This window comes from Tauraco erythrolophus, chromosome 8, assembly GCF_009769465.1.
Source record: "Tauraco erythrolophus isolate bTauEry1 chromosome 8, bTauEry1.pri, whole genome shotgun sequence".
Lineage (NCBI taxonomy): Eukaryota > Metazoa > Chordata > Aves > Musophagiformes > Musophagidae > Tauraco > Tauraco erythrolophus.
Genome location: NC_141472.1, coordinates 23,133,435 through 23,155,658, shown reverse-complemented (window position 1 = coordinate 23,155,658; position 22,224 = coordinate 23,133,435). Strand labels below are relative to the sequence as shown.

The window sequence follows — 22,224 nt, the reverse complement described above, 5'->3', positions numbered from 1 at the left end:
ACAGATCCCCAGAAGAAAAACATCCTGGTCTGAAGCAACAACAGTGCAATGCCAGTCCTGGAACTTGCCACAAAGAGCAGGCGCTTCTCCCACAAATGACTCAACAACTATGGAGGTATCTCCATGCAAAATTAAATCCTGGCCAGGGAGAAATGAAAAAAAATAGCAATGACCCCACAATACAAGGACACTCACTCCTTGGTTAGGAGTAACTAGCACATAGATCTCATCACCTATCTGCTGGTCTAATTGTTCAATTCAAGGCAATCCTGTGTATAAAGATATTGCATGTGTTTAAACATCAGTGTAACAAATTAGTGTAATTAGTTTAAACATTAATGTTTCAACGCTAATGTCATAACTACAGATTAGGTAACAGCATTATGGGTTCAATGAGAGAAGAAAAACGTTTTAATTATTTCTTTCTTATGTTTTCATACCAATTTAATCTAGCCCTGAAAACTGCTGGACACTGGAAACTAAAAGAAGCTTGATTACCCAGAACGCATTTCATTCTTATCTGTAAGCAGCCAAACTGCAGTGCTAAGCTTAAAGCATCAGGACTTGCTGCTAAGACCACCAATTGTAAAGAGTTTGGGAATCTGAAAACAGTACACAAATGATCCTTCAGTGAAAAAAAGCATTCGAAGGATTTAAGAATAAAGATGATGCCACAAAATCTTTTTTCTTAATTACACTTGTTCTCTAGTATTGCTGCTGTCACCTTTTCTACTTCACTCCCTGCAACAGCATCGTAGACTTAAGCTAGTGTAACATCAGTGAAGAGAAGTACACACCGTGAAAGACCCACACAGTACTCAGTCAGGATTGCGTTCTCAGAACTATCTTTTTTCCCAGAAATGCCAGCTCTGAAACTCTTCAAAAAAGTGATATATTAAATACTCTTAGGAAATAATGTGAAGTAGAATCTGCCTCCTCCAACTCTTCAGTAAAAGAAACCTACAAAAATAGGTCTGCATAAAAATGAATAAAGGATAAATAAATTAATCGTTCTGGGAACTTGGGACCTCAGCAATGGTTTTGGAATAGATGTTTAGTATTTTCATCATCTTGGCTATCCCATTCACAAAACACGGCAAGAAAGAACAAATCACAAAGATACTATGACACACAATTGCCTACATAAACATGAGGGAAACTCAAGCTTGGAGCCCCTAACTTTACAATAAAAAAATAAATACCTCTTAATAAGTAATTTTCTCTGGAAATATCCAAGATAAAGGCAATACTAAGCTTATGTCACAAAATTACAAAAATCAACATGAAATTATTTATTTTTAATTTATTTTAAAGGCCAAGAGACTGATCTGTTTGGTTACCAACAGTTCTGTCTGATGAATCTGAACAGTCTTATTAGACTTATGCACAATATCAAGATTTACATCTTGCCTCAGATGAGAAATTAAGATGTAGACCAAGACCAAGATTTCTGTTCGATCAGTTTAATTCAACAATGTATTTAAGTATAAATAAATTAGGTTAACAACCCAGAAGAAGAAAACTTAACTGACAATTAAGAGGCAATTTCTTGTCCTCAAACGAAGATGGCTGAAGGCTGCTGTTTACAAAATTCAAATCATACACTTAAAGATGATGTTTAAACACTGGAACTTTAACTAGTCTGTATATTTAAAAAAATAATTCCACCGTATATGGCAATAATGACCTACCTTTTGGAAGGATCTTTTTGAAGGCATAATGAAATTAGTTTTCTAAAGGATTTGCCATACTTTTTCATCATCTCCTTGTCCTCTACACCTGTCTCTAAAGTGGGAGGGTCGTTTTGAAGCGTCAGCATTAACACCTACAGTAAACCCCAAAAAGACATACTCTAAGCAAAATCAATTCAAAACATGTAGAAATTAAATATTTATGAGAATAAATATTCCACAGAATACATATACTTAGATATCTTGAGTTGCTATTGAAAACGAAGTAGGGCTATCTGGCAGCATTAATAATACACCTAACAGCATTAAGTAATGCAAAGTGATTGTTACTTTCATAGGAGGGTATTTGTGATAAGGTGCTGCTCCTGTTGCTAACTCAATGGCTGTTATCCCAAAACTCCACATATCAGCCTTGAAGTCATAACCTCGCACCTGGAATAGAACCAGAAGAGAAAAACAAGGTGGTGACATCTCAAGTTCCACAAATTAAAGACTAAAATAAAAATTTATTTTTTAAAAAACATTAGAAATACCTGCTCCATTACTTCAGGGGCCATCCAACATGGAGTACCAACAAATGTTTTCCTTACTTTGTTACGAGTAACATCACCTCCCGTTGCTAAAAACGCACTAACGCCAAAATCTGTGAAGAGGGAAGAAAGTCGAAATCTGTTAAACTACCAATAACAACGCAAAAATTTTACTATTTAGAAACTAAGGGAATTTACAAAGGTCTACTTACAGAAACTCTGCATTGCAGAGCCTACCTTTGTTTCATGACACACTGTTCTAAAAACTATACCATCCGTTCTGTAACATTTCATCTGGGAGATGTGGACTAGGATACCCTCAAGTTTAACCTCCTAGTATGTGTCTTCCCAAATACGGTTACAAAGGACTCCAGTATGCCTGTTACTTACAGTTTTCAAATGTGCACTTTGAGTCAAGGTTTAAAAGGTTTGCACCTGCTATTGTTCAAAGACAAGGACCTACTTCTGTACAGCTACTGAGTTTGAATGCAATTTAAACAAGAGGGAACACTGTTTATAAACTTAAATACTTATGGAGATTTGACGACTCAAAGATAATCAACAAAGTGATCAACAATACAGATGTAATAGTAGAAGATGACATGAATACTTTTTATCAAAGTCCAAAATAGCAAAACACCTTAGTGTTCCATTAACCTGTCACTACGTCAGTGACAGCTGTATGGGAGAGCTAGGGCATAAAAGAAGAAAGAATAGCAGATTACGAATGTATGGAGAAATACTGCCATTTTGAACGAAGCTATATGAAGAGTATTTTAGATTATGCTATTTACAATCCAGTTGTACTGAAATCAAGTAGTTTACTATAGACCTACTTCCATTTTTATTTTCCTATTGTTCCCTGACTTTAAGAGTGGGATTGGGGGTGGAATTGGTAACTACAGAAAATGTAGTTTTATCATTACTTTCCACTAAACAACTGTTAAGCATCACAGACTCAAATTTTGGATGTCTTCTATATCACTAAACACACAGAAATACAGTAGACAAGTAAGAACCAAGCTTCAAGCGTATTTTTTCCATTTTCCCTGCAGCTTGCCTGATGAATAAAAAACCCCATTTTTTTTCCTCAAAATCTTTAAGTTATAGAATAGACAGGTTTTGTTTGCATTTCTGAAAAGCATGAACAGACTCAGAAACACCTGCTTCTAAGTTTTTAATGCCCTAAAAATCAATGCTGGTATTAGTTTCCTGAACAGGAACTATTGTATATAAGGAAAAGCTGAATAGGCAGAAATAAAAGATCAATAAATGAATGCATAAATAAAGGAGAGATACGGAAAAAAAATTATGTCCTTTCACTACCGAAGAGAAATAGTTTGTATTGGACAATTGTTTACAGGTTCTTTCAAGAACTGAGATACACAGCTAAAACCCTGACTTAATCTTTGCTCCCCTACTGGTGTTCTTCCCTATTAACACAACATGAGTTTTGACATGGACAACAAACAACAAATATAAATGGGTGAGGGAGGACAGTGGAAAAAAAATCAACCCAAAAACTAAGTAAAATCTCTTCTTGCATAAGCTTCAAAATGAAATATTGCAACACCTCATGGAGAAAGATGTGATGAGTGTTTAATTAAGTCAAGTGAACATTTCACTATAGTACTAGTCAAACACTGTTCTATGTTTACAGAGAGGAAGAATGCTTTGATAGCTACTCAATAAAAACAAGACTTTAATTTCCCATCTCAGACATAGCTTTCACAAATATAGGTTATTTAAGAAAACACATGACCTAGAGTGGCAAGCTTCCTATCACACAGGACACAAAGTATTATTGAGAACAAGTTACATAAAAAGGAAAGTGAAATGTATTAAAGGAAAAGAGCTGAACAAGTCAATAGTCAGGCATTAAAAGTCACAGCTAATATCAAAGAAAAAAACAAATTTAATGAAGACCCCTGATTTAACTGTATTAGTAAAGCATTTTGAAATTAAAGGAATCAGAGCTGCCCAAATAAACATAGCCTACAAATCATTTATATCCTAACATCTTTTTCACCTCAGCCAGGGCTGGGCACTTGGCGAAGTCTCAGCCAAGACCAAGCTCTAGAGTCAGGATCAGGCTTGGGAAAAAGACAAAGCCACTGCTTCCACGGCAGCAGAGCTGCAAAGCCACTGCTGCAGGAAGGCACAGGCTGCAAAAATTTTTCTCCCCTAACTTTCTCACCTTGATGGTGGCTGTAGACTTTAGCCTAATGCTCAGCCAAGGCCATGTGTAGGGTTACGGTGAAGACTGGGAGAGAAATAAAGGATAAAAACTCCTATGAGAATGGGGCTGGCCAAGGAAAGCTTGAGTTGCCAAACAATTGTCCCTGAGAAATTTTTCTCCTCCATCTGGCTTGAGTATCTGAGGCTCTGCTTAATTTTAATTAGATCTTTTCCAGACATTTCTGTGGCTATGGATTACTACAGGAGAGAACACCCTGAGAACCACAGGTGCAATGGGTAAGTTCGCACAGTCACCTATGCACAACACCAAAGAGCAGGATCTTCTGCCTAGGCTCCTCAAAACAACATTCTGTTTCCGACAAGTTTTACTGAAATTGTCATTTCTTGTATGGACTAAATGCATCATACAGCCCATACCTTCTACACTTCCACCAATCTCTGTGTATGTTTGCTCTTCACTGTATGCTCCTTCCCTCATTTTGCATATCTGTTCCTTTACTGGTTTCTTTGATACTTTGACCGCTCCCAGGCAATTCAGTCTTAGAAGGTTGAAACCCTGATGAAGTACCAATCATCTTATTTGCCCAAAGCACCAGGTGTTAAAATCCCAATAGTTTTAAGTAGAATGTTGGAGCTAAGGAACTGCAGTGACTATTCAACACTGAATTTGTGAATAAGTCCTGCCCTGCACGGAGGAATTTTGTACTTTAAAAGTAAGTCTCCCCAAATTAAACAAAACAAAAAGATGTGAATTTTCCTCTTTCCCACCACAGACTGAGCAGATTCTCTGTGCAGAACCTTTGAGGCCCATAATCAGAGGTCTCTGTAGAGCTATCCCGGTTCTCCAGGGACTCTATGCTCTTCTGTACCTGCACAAATTCTTTTGTCAGAGAAACAGTGGGCTGAGCCTCATTTGTGAGCCATAGCCCCTTAGAACCCAGCAACGCTAAGGGACAACTGCGTCTTCAAATATTACTCCTCATACATATTAGCAGTGTGTGCTACGGATACATCTTTTCATTGTGGAAGCTTGGGCTGCAGGAGAACAAGCAGTCAAAAGAACCTAAGTTCTTCTAGCAAATAAAGAGAAGCAAAATTATCAGGTATGTGTTCTTCAAAGATGAAAGGAGATTTTACTTTGTCAAGGCAAAAAGATGTAAAAAAGATGAATTTCAGCCTCTTTGACATTCAAAATTGGCTTTCAGTTAATGTGCAATGTTCAGCTGTCCCAAACAGAACAGCCTCACACCAACAAAGAAAAAAGTCAGACACTGCGGCACTTTTCACCTGAAGATGGTATTGAAACAATGCATCATAGAAAGACACATTCCATACATCTATCCAGCCACTGAATTTCCTCAGTCCCACATGCACCAAATGCCCTAGCAGCACAATTAGAGCTTTTACTCATTAAGATGCCTACAGCAAAAAAGAAGAAAAGGTCAAGAAACCAAGGTCTGGAGCTGAACTAGAAAAGGATAAATGAAGCTGTTGTTTGAATGTTATCTGATTAGTGGGGGAGTGGATTAATTATGTGTGAAAGTAACAATCTGAAGTCAACAGCTTTTTTTCAGATGGCTCATGAGACTTATCTTTCAACTTTAAAGTTCGGGGGTTTTTTTAATTAAGTTGGTTGTCTAAACATCTACTTCTTTACAATATGAGAAAATCTAAAAATACTTGAACACAGACCTAGAATCTCAGCAGTTGCCCAAAGTGCTATACAAAGTGAAGACAACTGTAGGGTGTAATCAAGTGAATAAATAAATATTAAGTATCTTATTAAAATTCAAGTCTGTGAAATTGACTACCTACTTAAAAAGTCTTGAACTCAAAACAGAAGACTGCTTCAATTAGTAAATGGCTCACTTGACAGCCAATCTTTTCCTGTCCATTTTCATAGACTTCAAAATATATGTTTACACGGTACTTTGAAAGCATTGTTTATGTAAAAAAGAACTTTTGGCTATAGCTATTTTCATTACTGAGGGCTACTAAACACAAAGCTCCCATCGCTGTGTCACAACCTACAAATTGCGAAAGGCCTGGGAGTATGCTGGGAGAGGGGGCAGGTGTCACCACCTGCTCGCTCTGTTTTCCAGTTATCTGATACTAACTCAGGAGATGAGATACGGGGTCTTACTCAGTACTTCAGCTCTTATGCATATCTAATAATTTGATTCTTATGGACTACCACTCAAGGAGGATATAGACACATTCAGAAGATATTTAAGATGCTAAACTGTATCCACCCAATACCATTGCAAGACAAATGGTAGAAATGCCAAAAATAATTCTCAGTAAGCTATATCTCATGCATCTCAGTAACTAGTTAAAGTTATAGCCAAGGTCCTCATGAAGAGCAGTACATACAGATTTTTGAATCCCCAAGAACTATTACAATTACTTGCAGAAACAAATTAAAAACTTGAACACAAATATGAGTTGTTACCATTTGCAAGCTGTTTAAGGTACATCAGTGATTCAAAAGGTAACATTAAGAGGACATTAAGAAATTTCCTTATATATTTGATGGGACACAGGAAAATACTGAATAAGTTCTAAATCATGTATTATTAACCAAGAACCCTGAAATCTGAAACTGGACAACTTGCAGCTACAGCACTCCAAAGGGGATAGTCAAAAGCCAATAGAAAAACTTTTATCTGTTGCCCCTAATCCAACTGCAATTACCTCTTTCTTTTACTTAGCCACTAAACTTCCACTGTAATTACCTGCTATTTGTACAGAGCCATCTTCACCCAGAAGAATGTTGCCAGCCTTCAAATCTCTGGAATATATAAACAGAGGTTGTTTTTATGTATGAAAGTGCATATGAGCACATTTTATGTAGACGCATAAATAAATATTGCATACTAATTGGTTTCATAAGATAGCATTTTAAAATTTAAAAGACTGAAACAGGAACTGAAGTATAAAATGGAACTGATTTATAATAAAACAGAGCACAGAACTCAAACCCTCACAAACTCTCTCTCGTATAAAAAGACTCGAATTCAGCTTTGGCAAAAAATGAACAGAATTCAGGGACAGATTATTGAGAACAGAAATATTTAGGCCCAAAGCCTGTTTTACTGCCTTTTAATCTCACAAACTGAGAGCTTTCAGAGCTTTAAAGCAAGAATTAATGCTTTCTTACATCCAACTGCATCACCAATGGAAAAGAAAAGTCGAAAAAAGTTCTCCTCTTTAATCTCTTCAGAGACCGATCTTCAAGAAAGGTAAATATACTGCAGATTTCTACTCAACGAAGCTACTAAAGTTCAGGAATAGCAACCATATTTTGCTATAGGGTATCATGATGAAAAGTTACCTGACACTGAATCTGTCAAGAATTCAGCATGTGCTTAACAGTCAGCTATATTCATTTAACACACTCTTCTGGCATAAAGAAACCCTCTGGCTGTGTGGGGTCTTTTTTTGATAGAAACGTGCATCCCATTCTTAATGCACAGGATAAATCTTCCGTACAGAATATATCATGAACATTAAAAATTTGAGCAAACCAATCTTTCCAAGACTTACTGAAAATAATTAGCACATAGCTACCAAAATAGCTTCCTATATATAAACAAGAATGCATGAAAACGACAGAACAAAATCCCTGAACAATTTCAAAACATCTCCAACTGGCAAATACCACCTGATGCAGTGTTCCCTGAGCTACCACAGCTTTTGTCTAGAACATACATGGGAAAAGGAACACACACTGTATCATCTTGAACAGGACTTCTGTAGTACTGCACAGTTCACAAATTAGGTGCTATAAAAAAGGAGAAATCTCAGAGGTAACAAGTAAATCTCTCTCTTTTAATCTTTTCTAAGGTCCTTTAAGAATAGACAAATTCGCAAATCCAACCTCAGAGTCCTGTTACCCTTAAACGCTAATGAACGTTCCTTCCACAACAATATCAGCCTAACAGAAGACTATGAATTAAGGTTTGAGGCAGATCTTTGGCATTCCAGACCAGAAGTCAAGATAATTGTTCTTTATTTCTCCATTTATCTCAATTTTCTCTCTGCAAAAGGAGGAAACAGTTCTTGATTTACATCAGAGGCAGTTCATTTATAAGATGAGACATAAGAAGTACGCATAAAGAACAATTACTGTGCTACATCTGCACTACCTCCATTCTCAGAGTTCTGTCCGCAGCAAATCTGTTTCCTGTTTAAAAGATCCCCTTGTAAAAGGCTAATGCTTGAAACAGAGTGCCAGTTGTAGGCACCTTCCTTAAAAGGCAAATTCACCTCAGTAAAATTAAATTAATTAGGGAGGTCAGAGTACAGCTCTTCCAACATCCAAACAGTGGAAGTAACCCATCGATTGCTACAGCAGATATGTATAGACCGCCCCAGGGGATGTGCACAATTTACACTGAGGAAGTCAACAGAGAGAGAATATATAGAAGAGAACAATCACTAGAGATGTATATACACCAAGATGCAGTTCCATAGTACCAATCCCAGCTTCACTTGTGGTCATAAAGAAAGGTCTGTAGAATTGTAATAGACATTACTGACTACCAGGAAAATATAAGTTTCACATTTATACAGCAGTGTCTGAGTGCCCAAGATTACAGGTTTGTTGTCCAACACAATAACCAAGTCACAGATTGTATCCCATAAACTAGATTCAGATTAGATATCCGGAGTACCAGCAGGCACAGGAGCATAGACCACAGCTCTGGTAGCACGGACCTATCCTAACTATAAGACAGACAGACAGGATAAAGACCAAGCAAGTACTAAGTATTAGTGACAAACTGCAGTCAAGACTACAGCATCTAGCCCAGCGTTATTACTTGATAACTACTGATCGCATTTACAGCATGTGAAAGAGGCAGTATAATTTGTTTAGCCAAGCAGCTGCAGCTGACCAGTATCAACAAACTATACATGCAACTTTGAAAATGCCCTTCATTGTGTATATGCGCCTACCTGTGAATTTGCCCATTCCTGTGTAGATAGTCTAAGCCCTCCAAAACTTCTTTAAGAATTGTTGCTATTATGGGTTCTTCAAGGACACCATTTTTGTGCTCTCCTCTATTGATAATATACTTTATTATATCAAGCATTGAACCTATAATTCAGATCCAGGGAAAAAAGCATATATACAGCATTATCACATCAGATTCTTGAGAAAGTTATACTTCTTCATTCTTTCCATGCTACTGCAATTTAAATTTTTGCATGTATGTGTAAAGACCTCATGTAACTACCTATCAGAATAAAGCACACAGCTACCTCATGTAAACAAAGCACTGGTTTTTGTCAAGAATACGGTAACACTCAATGATCCATTAGAAAGATCTGCTAACAGCTTCTTAAGCTACCATTTATTAAAAATTCAGCAGCATTCCACATTTAAACAGACGTGCAGCAAAGGGTTTGGCTTATTATCCAGCTTAGATTATGGTTCATGTGTTCACAACATAAACAGGCAGCTGCAAGACTGGAAGGAGATAGTCTCTGCAAACAAATGATGACAACACCCCTAGTAACGCCCAGTTTGACATTGAACTTCAGTTATTATAAATTTCAAGGAATCTAAGAGCAACATTTTCTTTTTATACAAGCATTTTTCAACAGCCCACAGTAAACTCCTCTCAGGAATCACTGGTTTCTCTCAGAGTCTATGCTTGCTTTTGATTGAACTGAACAATTCAATCAAACGTGACGTAACAAGTGTTATTTTATAAGAACTTCCTGTTCTTGCTTTCTAGCACGATGGTGCAGTAGTCTGCTGCCATGAAGACTAATCTTGAAGAACATCATGTAGCAACCAGGACCACGACATCTTACATTGAAGCCTCACTCCTTTAAGCCACAAGCACATTCAGTTCAGCCCCTTTTTCCTCTCTCAGAACCAAGCAAGATTTTTATACCATTAATCACCATCATAAAAACTGTAACGAGTGTTTGGTTAGTTTAAGCTATAAAAAGGATGCAACATATAATGCCTATCCTAGGAAGAATCTTCCTTGAATATGGAATGAGAAACACTCGTTATGAAATGAGAAATACATGTGTTTTTACAAAACCAGAGTGGATTCTAGAGAAACTCAGAAAAAGGTCACACTGACAGAAGTGCTTTAATTCTCATCAGTTTTCCCTACACAGTCTTAACAGAGAATTTTAATATATTAATTCAGAATAAAAAATTATAGTAGTTAGATCAACAGAATTTACCTCAGTAATTCTTAGCCTGTACTATCAATATACATACACAAACTTTTTAAGCTTGCACATTCCTGCTATGACACACCTATGTCTCAGGGTTCATCCTGTGTAATCTCTCCTCCTAGTCCTTCCTTGGTTTAAGTAAATTAATTCAAAGAAGGTACCTTAGAAAAAAACACATACAATTTCTTTGCAGCTAAACAAGTAAAACCAGAAACTTACCCCCACTTAACAGCTTCATAACCAGCCAAAGTTCATCCTTCACCACAAAAGATGTGTAATAGGTCACCACGTTGGGGTGATTGCATTGACTCATTGCTTGAATTTCTTTCTGTAAGAAATAAAGCCCATCATAACACAGCCAGCTATCAGTTTTTCTTCCATAGAGAAAGTTTCAAAGTGAAATACTATAACAAAACTGAAGTATGCACAGAATTTGCATCAAGGCATCAAAACATTTCAATTTACCTACAGACCCGCATGCAAGACAAAACATTATTGCAAAGAATACAAGGGAGATTTGGCCAGGAGATACAGGCATAATTACATCAATTTTCTTCTAAGAGCAGAAAAAAAATTACTGATAAATTTCCAGTTCAGAGTAAGCAATGAAGAATAAGCAGTCTCCAAGAGCTGAAGGTGTAGGCACAGGCTGGACAATAAAAGCCAAGGAAAGATCAAAATCCGCCTTTCCTGCTCAAAAGGGATATGGAAAGAGTAGAATGGGAGCAGGTGAGAAAGGAGGAAGGAAGCTGTCAGACGAAGGACACAGCACCACTGGCTCAGCTACTGTGGAATGGACAGGTAGACACCAGAGCCACGCAACCAAACAGAAGAGCAAGAGGAAAATGCAGTATCACAGACCAAAGGGCAGAGGAAACAATTGACTAGAGGCACACACAGCACCAACATGTGGCACTACAAAGTAACACCATCTATGACACGCCACAGCTGTACACATTAAGAATGACTGCCTTGTATCTGTTATTTCAAGCAGAGTCCTTTTTCTTTTCATTCTTTCACATAATTGTTCTGTAACACCTTTCCAGCAGCTCTCATCGTCCTGCCAATCTTTTACGTAGGCGCATTTAGGCCTCCTTTGTACCTGAGGGTTTGGCCTTACATCAACTGGAGCTCCCACAACCCTGCTTCTCCTGCTCTGCCTTCGGCTACACAGCCCTGGTCCATCCCTGGTGCCAGAAGACATGCTCCTGGAGGGTGAGCTGGTCACGGAGCCAATCCAGCTAAAACCCAAACTCTTCCACCTCCCCTCACACCCTGAAAGGCAACCACTTTCAGGTGGACCCGTGTTCCACACTGACTCACCAGCACTGGTGCAAGGCAGGCACTGTGGCAGTCCTACTGACACTGATTAAAGCTGCCAGAGATGCTATTCTCAACATTCAACTTCAACTCAGCAAGTGTTTCAAAGCGAAGGGTTTTGTTGTTGTTATTTGCAATGTATTCGAGATCACAGTCGCTTTCTAATAAAAAGTTAATGATATGTATTAAGACTCTGATTTAATCTCGTGATGCCTGTTCATGACTGTTAAGTCAGCTCACAGTTTGACGCACGTTTCAGCTAGTCCTGTTGTCAAAAGTCCTCCTCCTTAGATAACTTCTGAGCCCTGAACCACAGAAGGATGAACACCTGGATAGTCATCCAATGAGCCTGAATAACTGAGCAATTTGCAAAACAGCTTTTTTTTCCCCTCTCCCCAGGAGACAGTAGGTGGAAAACAGAAAATAGGTATGTAGGGCACATTTCCCTTTCGCAGAAGACATGTCAGCTTAAACACAAGTCAAATTACTACCTCAGGTTCTTAATTCAGCTATCCATACCAAATCTTAACTGTAACTCTCTCATTAGTTATTACTATTTCATTTCTTATATTGTCTTATTGTTTTCCTATGCTGGTAACATAGCGATAGCTCAAAAAGTCTATCTGCCGGTACTGGGCAAAAATACACCTCCGCTATTTTACTCACACATTAATAGCGCAGAAATGTAACTAATTGACTGAGGCAGGCTTCCCTATCTTTAACTGAAAAGTGCTTCGAATACTTTGTCTCCTGCATCAACTTGTCAGCAAAAATCGAGCTATCACAGCGACCGTGGCCAAAGGCACCTTTTGTCTCAGCTTTGGTGACTTTTTTCAAATAGAGTCTTTGCAAAACAAAAACGAACAGATAGGAAACACTCCATGAGAGAGAAGGAATTAAATTTTAGTCAGGAAAGTATTAATTTCAGACTTGCAGTACTGGAGAGCCCCTGTCACACACAGAATGGCAAGCCTCCACAAACTTCAGTTATTTGGCTGAGGCCCATGATATGCACAGGTGAGAGGGAAAAGCATTCACTTAAAATGCACTGTCAGAGGAAAAGTTTGCAGCAGGATGTCCAGGAGAACCCCACGGAGACTTCTTCACATTCACATAACTTCAGACATTCAACAGCACCAAAGCCATAACAGCACTTAAATTTTGAAGGCTCTCCCTCATCCCTCTGCTTCTCTGTCCCTTGTGCTAGCAGAAGTGTTTGCGCCTGCATCAGGAAACATGCTCCAGTTAAAAGTAACTTCTTCTTGGCCAGGTTATTCCTGATCCAGTTTCACTCAGCAGCCACACAAAAATGTGTGCCAGCCTAAGGGCAGGTGGATGAAACAGCTAATAAGCAGCTGCGAGACAGCTCCTTTGGGCGCTCAGCTGCAGCACCCGTGGGGCCAGCCCAGCGCTCAGTGACCACCAGGCAGGTGCTGCAGCTCTGCGGCTGCTTCCCCAGGGCTTCCTCCAAGGACACCCAGGGTACGGCTGTTGGAGGGGTTGGACATGAGATGCGAGGGGCTCCTCCAGAGAGCCTGTCTCAACGGGCTACCCAGAGCAGAAATGCAAAGAGTTTAGAAAACCTGTTCAATCAAATAAGTCGCTCTATAGAACATCCTTTGGTTTGTAGTGTTGAGTTTTTTGGGTTTTTTTAAAAAACTGGAGGTAAGGGTATGGGGTAAGATGACCAGTCAGGACAATACTAAGGACAGGAACGTTTTCCTTGGCTTACGGGGTTAAGTTACATTTAGCTTACAATAGCAAGAACACAGGACACTGCAGGAAACAGAGTATTGAATTTCAGGAGTTTGGCAGTTTGTGTAACCTTAGTATTATTTAAACTCCCTCCCACACTGCCTTTCTATTTTAATTGACACTGGTCCGAATCCTAGGTCTGCTTACGTGGGCACCAGGCTTGCTGCATTTTCCACTTCTCTGAAGGCCACACAGCTGAGAATTTGTGAAGGGTGCCTTTGCACACCATCCGTAAGCACTCAGCAGCAGGATTTTACAAAACAGCATGTTCAGAGGGCAGACTGTTTTAGACATCCCTGTGCCAACGGAAACTGATCAGAAAAATAAGTGATTGAAAACTGAGCAGACTCAAAAACAGTGTTAAAAAAAACAAAATGCAAGAGCATTCTAAGTATTATCAACAGAAATAAAAATGTTAGTACAGTTGTAACGAGCTTTGAAGGTCAATGACGCCCTTTTCCAGAATAACATCTCTATTTTTTAAACAAAATTTTGAAATCTATTAGAAATGAGTCAATGAGTCAGAGTAAGTATGCTTCCCATCACAGAAAATAAAAGAATTCATTATTATGTGCATGCATATATAAAAATAAAAGGAATCATACGCGGCCCTTGTTTTTGGTTTGGTTTGTTGTTTTGTTTAGTTTTTGTTTGGTTGTTGTTTTTTTTTTACCTTCCCAACCAGGAACTCGGAAAGCCAAAATTCATGTTCTGATCAAAACAGATCAATAAATAAAAGAAACATAAAATCTGAACACAGAAAAGCAGAAATTGACTTACGTCAAAAAATAAAAAAAGATGGTATGGACAGTTGCCTTCGTACCAAAAGAAAGCAATATGGGACCAAAAATTCAAGACCTATTGCCTCATTTGGCAGACAGTGGAGACGTGTCAGCAGACAAGAAACTCAAGCAGTTGCTAAGGTAACTTTTTACAAGCTGGTAACTAACTGCAGTCATCTCTCTAGACCACCTGAATATCTCTTGCAGATTTCTGGCAGTTTTGTCTGGTTCTATTTGTTGTAACTTTTTAATTCTTAATTCCCATTATTAATTCAAATTCTAACCCAGAAAGATCAAATTTTGTCCATTTTATATTACAATGATTAGTATTTCTGGTTTTATAGAAATGTTCTTTATGGACTGTAGATGTTAATACATCATGCACAGCATCTCACCTTGGGCTGTTCTCTTTCTAAACACAGCTCAGAATTTATCTTTTGATTTTTCAGTTGACAGAAGTCTCACTACCTCAGAGGTAGTTTCCACTACCACAATCCTCTTTGAAAAAACACAACAATGTTCCTTACAAGCTGTTACATAAACTGAAGGCGAACACCATCAATCATCGGGGAAGAGCATTTTGGGTCCTCCACTGTAAAAAAGCCATTTTATCTGAAGAAACTGGATGGACCATACCCTCTGTATCAAATTCAAGATATCTTTTGCACTGGCAATTCCCTGCTGAGGAGATCATTTCCTTCAGAGGTAGGAATTTCTGCATTAGAAAAAGCCCACAGTCTCTAGGCAGTAGTATAACCTGTGGAACAGAAGAGAGTGTTCTCACTTTTAGAATGGTTTTGTGTCCTTCAACTCTTGTTTTACTGCCTATATATAAATACGCATGAGTCTTATAAGCACCTGACTAGGAGCCTTAAAAAGCGAAAGGTTTCGCTTTTTAACAGTTCTTTGTGACTGTCTGGACTGCCATAACCAGTGCAGAGGAAAAACTCTTGCAGTCCCTTTTACAAAGGGCCTCTTAGAGGTCCCTTCCTTCTCTGATCAGTGACCCAAACAAACAGCATTCCTCAAACACCTTGTTATGGCCTATCAGATAAATGCGTGTTATTAGCTTTAACAAGAGTTTCCTTGTGTAGACGGCAGCGTAGCCATTCCTACTTTTCCCGTCAAAAGTTATCACTACAAAATGATCCAACAACTAGTTATGTTTTGGTGCTTTAGACATTTTAAGGAGACCTACTAAATTTTCCCTTTACATTTTTAATCAGTGTTTAACCAAAGAAAAATGTATCCTTCCTCGGTGTTAAGACAGATAACCAGACAGTAATCTCTTGAAAATCGAGTCTCCAGAAAGCAAGGGGTCAGGTTCTTCCCACTGTTCTCAACAGTTGGCTATCCCAAGATTCAAATTTACACTTCTTGTTTTGGTGGCATTAGAAAATACACACTAGTAAAACATATTTTTAAGGGAAGGGCATACTTCTTCCAGATTATTTTCAAATCCTTCTCTCACTATTATCCTGCATAAAATTCTATCCTCACTCTCGGACCAAGCAAAAACTAAAATCAAAATAGAATATAGTCTCTATGTAATATATTCTCCTCCGATTTACTTACAAGTAATTCATCCATACTGGTTTGGCATTTTTCTAAGTTGATCCTCTTTATTGCTACGCGTTCTTGCCTGGGTTTGCATAGCGCTGCCTGGACAACTGCTGTAGCACCACTACCTGAAAAAGGGCAGAAAAGCAACACAGTCTTAACATAACAGGAGTTTAAATCAGTGACCAACAGAAGAACCCTACACAGACGAAGAACTTAAAATCTGCTGTTTATCCTTCTACAGTGCTTTCGCCACATGCATACCTTTCCACTAGCAAGACAGGCTGCACACTTCTCAAATGGAGAAGAAAAACCTCAAAGTTTCTGTTCCATACGCCACAAAAAAATTCCCAAGCCAAAAACTTAAAATGCTGTGCTCATTTATCAAGTCACACCCACCACCTCAATGCATGTCATAGTTTGGGAACCATTACACTTTTGTCTTTGGACACATCTGTTTTAATTAAGAACATGACTTGCACAGTTAACACAATTTAAATCATTACGCAGGGCGGGTAGGGAGTATGTGCTTTATCAAATGTTATTTCTTCCTGTTCTTTCAGGTCAGTCCCTGTTTAACCAGATTTTTGTTCCCACTATGCAATGAACAGAAAAACATCAGTAAAATTGTACATGCCAAATCTTCTATGGTTTCACCTGTGTTCCTGCTCATTCATCATGATTAGGTAACATCCTACAAAAAGCATGCTAATTCTTATAATGCGCGCAGAAGGCACAAGTATCACACCAACAGTAAGAAGATGCCCGTTACTGAATGGCCCAGCAGAGAAAGTCAGTCATGTTTACTTGACATGCAAATCACATATGGTCATACAACTACACTGATAACAAAGCTTGGTGGAACTGAACAAATGTTGGGGAAAGCATCAGAGTAATTTTATTTAGTACGCTTTATTTGCAAACAGCAGGACTGAAAGTTCTTGTTGCTTCTTTTATCAAGCACCCATTGGCTTTGCCCTAGTCAGTATTGCCTCACTAAATTAATGAAACGATTGCAAGTAATATTCATAAAGAGTTTTGCCTGGGTTGCACATCTTGCTGCCACATCAAATACAGCAGTGTGTGCTTCCTCAAAGTAATTACATCGTACTCATTCATGCAGAAATCTAAAATCCCCCGACACGTAGCTCCTACCTGTAAATCTAAATATTTTAATATAAATTACAGATTTCTGGGAAGTCACGAATTGAGCAACATGTTATACTGGCCTGCTCATACACTATGTTCTATTTATGCTCAGTAATTGGCATGTCCTAGATGAATACAAATTGTGAACAAAAAGCCTTTTGTTGTCAAGCTCTACAAACGTGGATTCAGTTACCAGCCGACTTAAGAACAATTGAAAGCTTTTCCCTCTGCACATCTGAAAACAGCACTGAGAATACCTCATGACTGAAAGTTATTGTCTGTGTTTTAATTGCTATTTGCTTAGCTATTTTCATGTATTGTTTGCTCACATGACGTTTTCACTCAAATCACAAAGCTTTTTAACTCAGTGTATGGATTTCATTACAAAATTCTGAGCTCATCTTAAAAAAAAAAAGTCTCAACAGGACTAACTAGTCATGTTTTTGCAGGATGCGGTCACAGACAAATATTGACATGTCCTGTTCTGTCTGCTTACAGAACAAAGACTTTAAAATTCCAATAATGTAAGCAATAAAAGAATTAAGAGAGATTTTAAAAATTAAGTAAGACATTCCAAGGAAGGAATCACCAAGTCAGCACAATTCAGCTCATCAGACTCATCTACATCACTTCACTGAACTTCTCATTTGGTAGACATCGAGACACAAATCCTCTCCTTACTTTGGCTACATAACTGTAGGTTGAGGCAGGGGGAAGAAATCAAATTTTTAGCTATTAAGGACACAGGAACAAAGACCAAGATTTTCCTTGATGTATCTTCATCTATGTCTGTAGTTTTATCCACTTGTAGGAAACACCTAGATCTTCACTTTCAAAACAGATTTATATACAAAGGCCACATAAAAGACAAACAGAAAAAGCACACAGAAAAATTATTCAGCCAACACCAGGACGAAAGCCTGACTGTTTCCTCAAGGTAAAATAAAATGACAGTAAGTAACATTTCAAAACATTTTGGAAAAATTAGATTACAAAAAAAATTCCTGCCACATACCTGACCCCACCCTACTGTACCACCTGCTTAAGTTCTGTGAGACTCCAAATCAAAGACTATGTGCTTACTACTATTTAAAAACCCTTGATTGCAAAATTAATCCTGAGCTATTCTTATGCACAAGTTGAAGATCTGTTCCTCTTTTGCCTACTGAAAGAGGATGAGATGTGAGATTTCAGGACGTAAACTAGAGTTTGAAGTTTATTTATATGAAGTCTTTCAGCGCATTTCCCTGTGTTTTCTCCTCGGATAGAGATGACTTGCAATGGGATATTCTTCACCACAAGAATATAATGCACTGACAATGCAAAAAACATTCTATGTTTAGAATAAAGCCAATCTACTTGGTTTCTTCTTTCCCCTGCCTTTCAAATACTCTACACAATAGAGTATTTTGATAGTAAAGTTAATCTGAGCAGCCTGCATTCTCAGTGGGACCTATATATAATACCAGTTTGAAAAAGCAGTTTCAAGTACTGAAGCAGGAGCCAGGCACTTAGTGGCTATATGCCTCTCCTCCTCTGGCTCCCAAAGTGAACAACCAAAGATGAAGAAAATCTGCAGCTTTTCCATCTGGTCAGAAGACTCCTTTTGTGTCAATAAAGAGATGCCCTTCTCTAGTCTTCTAAACAAGCAGAAATCTGAAGTGTTCCAGAGGAGTAGCTGTTACAAACAGTACTACACAGATAAGCATTTCAGTTGAGAGATAACAGACTACACGAGTAATGCACTATCGTACAGTGAAAAAAAAAATTGTCATAGACAAACATTTAGCGTAACAAATCAGGGTCACAGAAAATTATTGCATAGAACAGACTACAGTCAATCATTCCTTGTCAGAAGGCATGACTTCTTCAGATACACTGAGCCTTACAAGTCTTCCAAAACCTTCACAGTGAAGAACACACTAACTACACCACAACCAAAGCACAGACTGGTTTTAGCATCCAGTCTCTATTTAGAAAACTGACCTAGTATAACAAAAGCTCAGGTTGGATAAAACATGAAGCATTTATATCCAGCTGTCTTCTGCAGAAGAACAAAACAAAGGATTATCAGTGGTCAGACTCAAAAAAAAAAAAAACAGCTTTGTAAGAATGATGGGCACACAAATTCTAAGTCAGCTGCAAATCCAAGACTAAATTGTACCTGTCTGTAAAAGAAGCCTGTACTAAACAGAATAAAATCTATGAAAACGGATGAAGCAGCTATGAAAGGATTTTTATTTCATCTCTCAGACAGTCCAGTTCTGAAGAAGAGAGTCCCCTAGGTAATTCTTAAATGCAGCTCATACGCAGTGTAACTGCGGGATTCCTTTTGCACACAGCAGAATGCACTTGTGCACACAAACCATGCCTGCACAAATGCAACCAAGCTTAGATTTCTACTCATAAAAACATGTGGGTTTTTTTATGTAACATACAAAGCATCTTATATACAAGCTTTGAAAGCTATGTTATATATTGCATGCAATATTGTGTAGCATATCTCCAGTATTACTACATATGTGTTATGAACTGATCAGTACTTCAAAATATTTTATGGCAGCATTGTGCAGAATGAGTCTCTTCAGTCTCGAATCAATTCTGTTGGTGGCAAGACCATACTTTTGGTTAAGAAACAGAACCTTTAATTTCTTTCAGTTTCTAGCTTTTACCCCACAATATTCTAGAGATCTTTCAGTATTACTCATTTTCCTTCATATTACTTCCATTGATTAAAAAAAGTTATAAATCAGCTCATTGAAGCTCGTTTAGACCACCATACTAAATTCTAAATCTTTTTGAAACTTAATTTCTTCACAGAAAATGAACTCACGATTTCTCTCTCCATCTTCACACAACATAAATGTTTATGTTCTTAAGAACTTCACAATACTCATGTAAGTACAGTTTACTAATAAATCCTGCCCACTTTGTGTTCTCAATTCATGCCGGGATCAAATCTCTCCCCTTATAACTCACTTGGATACTAGTTTGTTTATGCTAGCCATTAGACTTATGACATAATTCACTTAAAATACAGTGTTCTATGAACTCTATAGCCATACATAGAACTGCTACTTCTGCATTTTCATCACTCAACAATTAATCTCATTAATTCTTCATGAAGCTATACAAAATGAATTTTTTCTGCACTTAGACATTTAAAAACATCACCATTATGGCTACAGAATCACACACAAAGACTCTGAGATCTAGCTTATCCCACTACTTTTCAAAAGCACGTTGCATACATAATGCAGAAAAAAAACTCTCCAATTATGACAAAGGTCTACAAATACTTCTATCATCCCACTGAAGTCTTAGAGAAGTAGCCTAAATGTCCATATCAAAATTATTATGCATTATAGAAAATCTGCAAGAAAATTTCTATGCAAGTGTTGAGCCAACCTGTACTAAGGCTAAGATACAGCAAACTTGTGTATTAACCAGACATCATATTCCTCATCAAGAAAAAAAAAAAAAGGCAGAGGGATTCACAATTAGCAATAAAACCCCATTTATTAGCAATAAAAACATACAAGAAAAACTGGGGCAAGAGGAAATTACTAGGCTTTTTGGACTAGTCTGTTTCCTACTACCCTCACTAAAATAGTAAAAGGACTGGTTATATTAGATGTTTTGGCTAGATAAATTAGAGGAAATATTTTGAGGTTTGCTATGCAGTACTCTGTTACAACTCCCTGTCAAACCCGCAGAACAGAAAAAAAAAAAAATTCTTCTGCCAAAAGCACATGACAATAGGAATCTACTTTCTTGAACACAGAGGCTTCTAGCATCAGAGTACAGTAAATAACTATCAAGCACAAACTAACTATTTAAGAAATAAGACAAATCAACACAGTACAAGAAAGTGGAGAACCTATACCGATGATCTGGAAAACATATAAGTCCTCCCTCCCTCCACCGGTGACCCCAGACATACTACATTGCCCAAACTGTTCTGCAATGTCTTGTTTTATCTGAAGAATAATCAGCTATCACCACCAGTCATGGTTAAAGAATTTCAAAAGAGCTCTACTCTGACTGACAAGAGGCATTAAAGAAATCTGGCTAGAAAGTGAAATCAGATATACTTAGATTAGACATAGGTTTATTTAATTGTGATTGTGTTCAGCTTTGAAATGAAATATCAGCCTAAGTGCTGGCTTTTTGCTTTCAGACACTTTCTTGGTACGGAAACTTCTGCCTAGGGCCATATGGAGTTCAGCATTTGTCAGCTCGGTACAATGCCATCAACACACTAAGATCATATTGGAAAGTCCAACGATGACCACTAACTATGTTTGGGGCACTCAGGTAAACCTGGCAATAAGCACATAGTTTGGAAAGGGAGGAAAGAAAAACAGAGGCTATGGCCACTATCTCTTTCCACCTCACGACTGTCCTCTCCCTCTGCTCCTATCCCAGCTTTCCCAACAGAGACTGACAAGAAGTGCTGATGTTAAACCCCAGCTGGATTTTTTTTTTCCTTTGTCAGAGAGGCTTTAGTACAACTCTACTGAAACAAGTAAAATCAATGAACCATTGCAAATTTAGTTGCTGTGTTTGTTAAGCACATGGCAGAAACAGTAACATATAGGTGGATGGAGATCACAAGTTCTGCTGAAACTCAGCAGAAATAAGGCCATGCCTCACTACTAGAGAAACACATCCTGGTACTCCATACAATCCTTTCACATACTGCACACAGTCTGGCCTTTGAAACTACAGTAGTAAGACAGTCACTATCCCAGTTCCCTTACCAGTTTTCCAGTCCAATGTACTATATTTAGTGCACAACATGGTCTTATCCCCATTAGCAACCAACCTGGCAGCTCCACATTTCAATACTGGAAAACTTTTAGCCTCATCAAGCACAAAAATAAGATAAGGCACATGACAAAAACACATTCCTGCCCTTATTTTAAGAAGGTACCTACAAAGGAATTCAAGTCTTTTGGGTAAGATGAGGTGCTAACAAAGTTGAGGATCAACTTTTAGAAGTGCATCAAAACCAGACAGTAACCACAATGC

At 38.0% G+C, this 22,224-nt stretch overlaps 1 protein-coding gene across 1 annotated transcript in view; it reads right to left on the bottom strand.

The window, feature by feature from the left end:
* Positions 1–22,224, bottom strand: part of STK39 (serine/threonine kinase 39) — a 103,965-nt gene that overhangs the window by 65,640 nt on the left and 16,101 nt on the right. The window contains exons 2-8 of the mRNA XM_086615586.1: positions 16,057–16,169; positions 10,844–10,952; positions 9,380–9,521; positions 7,156–7,211; positions 2,225–2,334; positions 2,022–2,123; positions 1,692–1,825 (exon numbers count right to left, since the gene is read on the bottom strand). Coding sequence (XP_086471712.1) covers positions 1,692–1,825; positions 2,022–2,123; positions 2,225–2,334; positions 7,156–7,211; positions 9,380–9,521; positions 10,844–10,952; positions 16,057–16,169 — 766 coding nt within the window. The remainder of the gene's footprint in view (positions 1–1,691; positions 1,826–2,021; positions 2,124–2,224; positions 2,335–7,155; positions 7,212–9,379; positions 9,522–10,843; positions 10,953–16,056; positions 16,170–22,224) is intronic.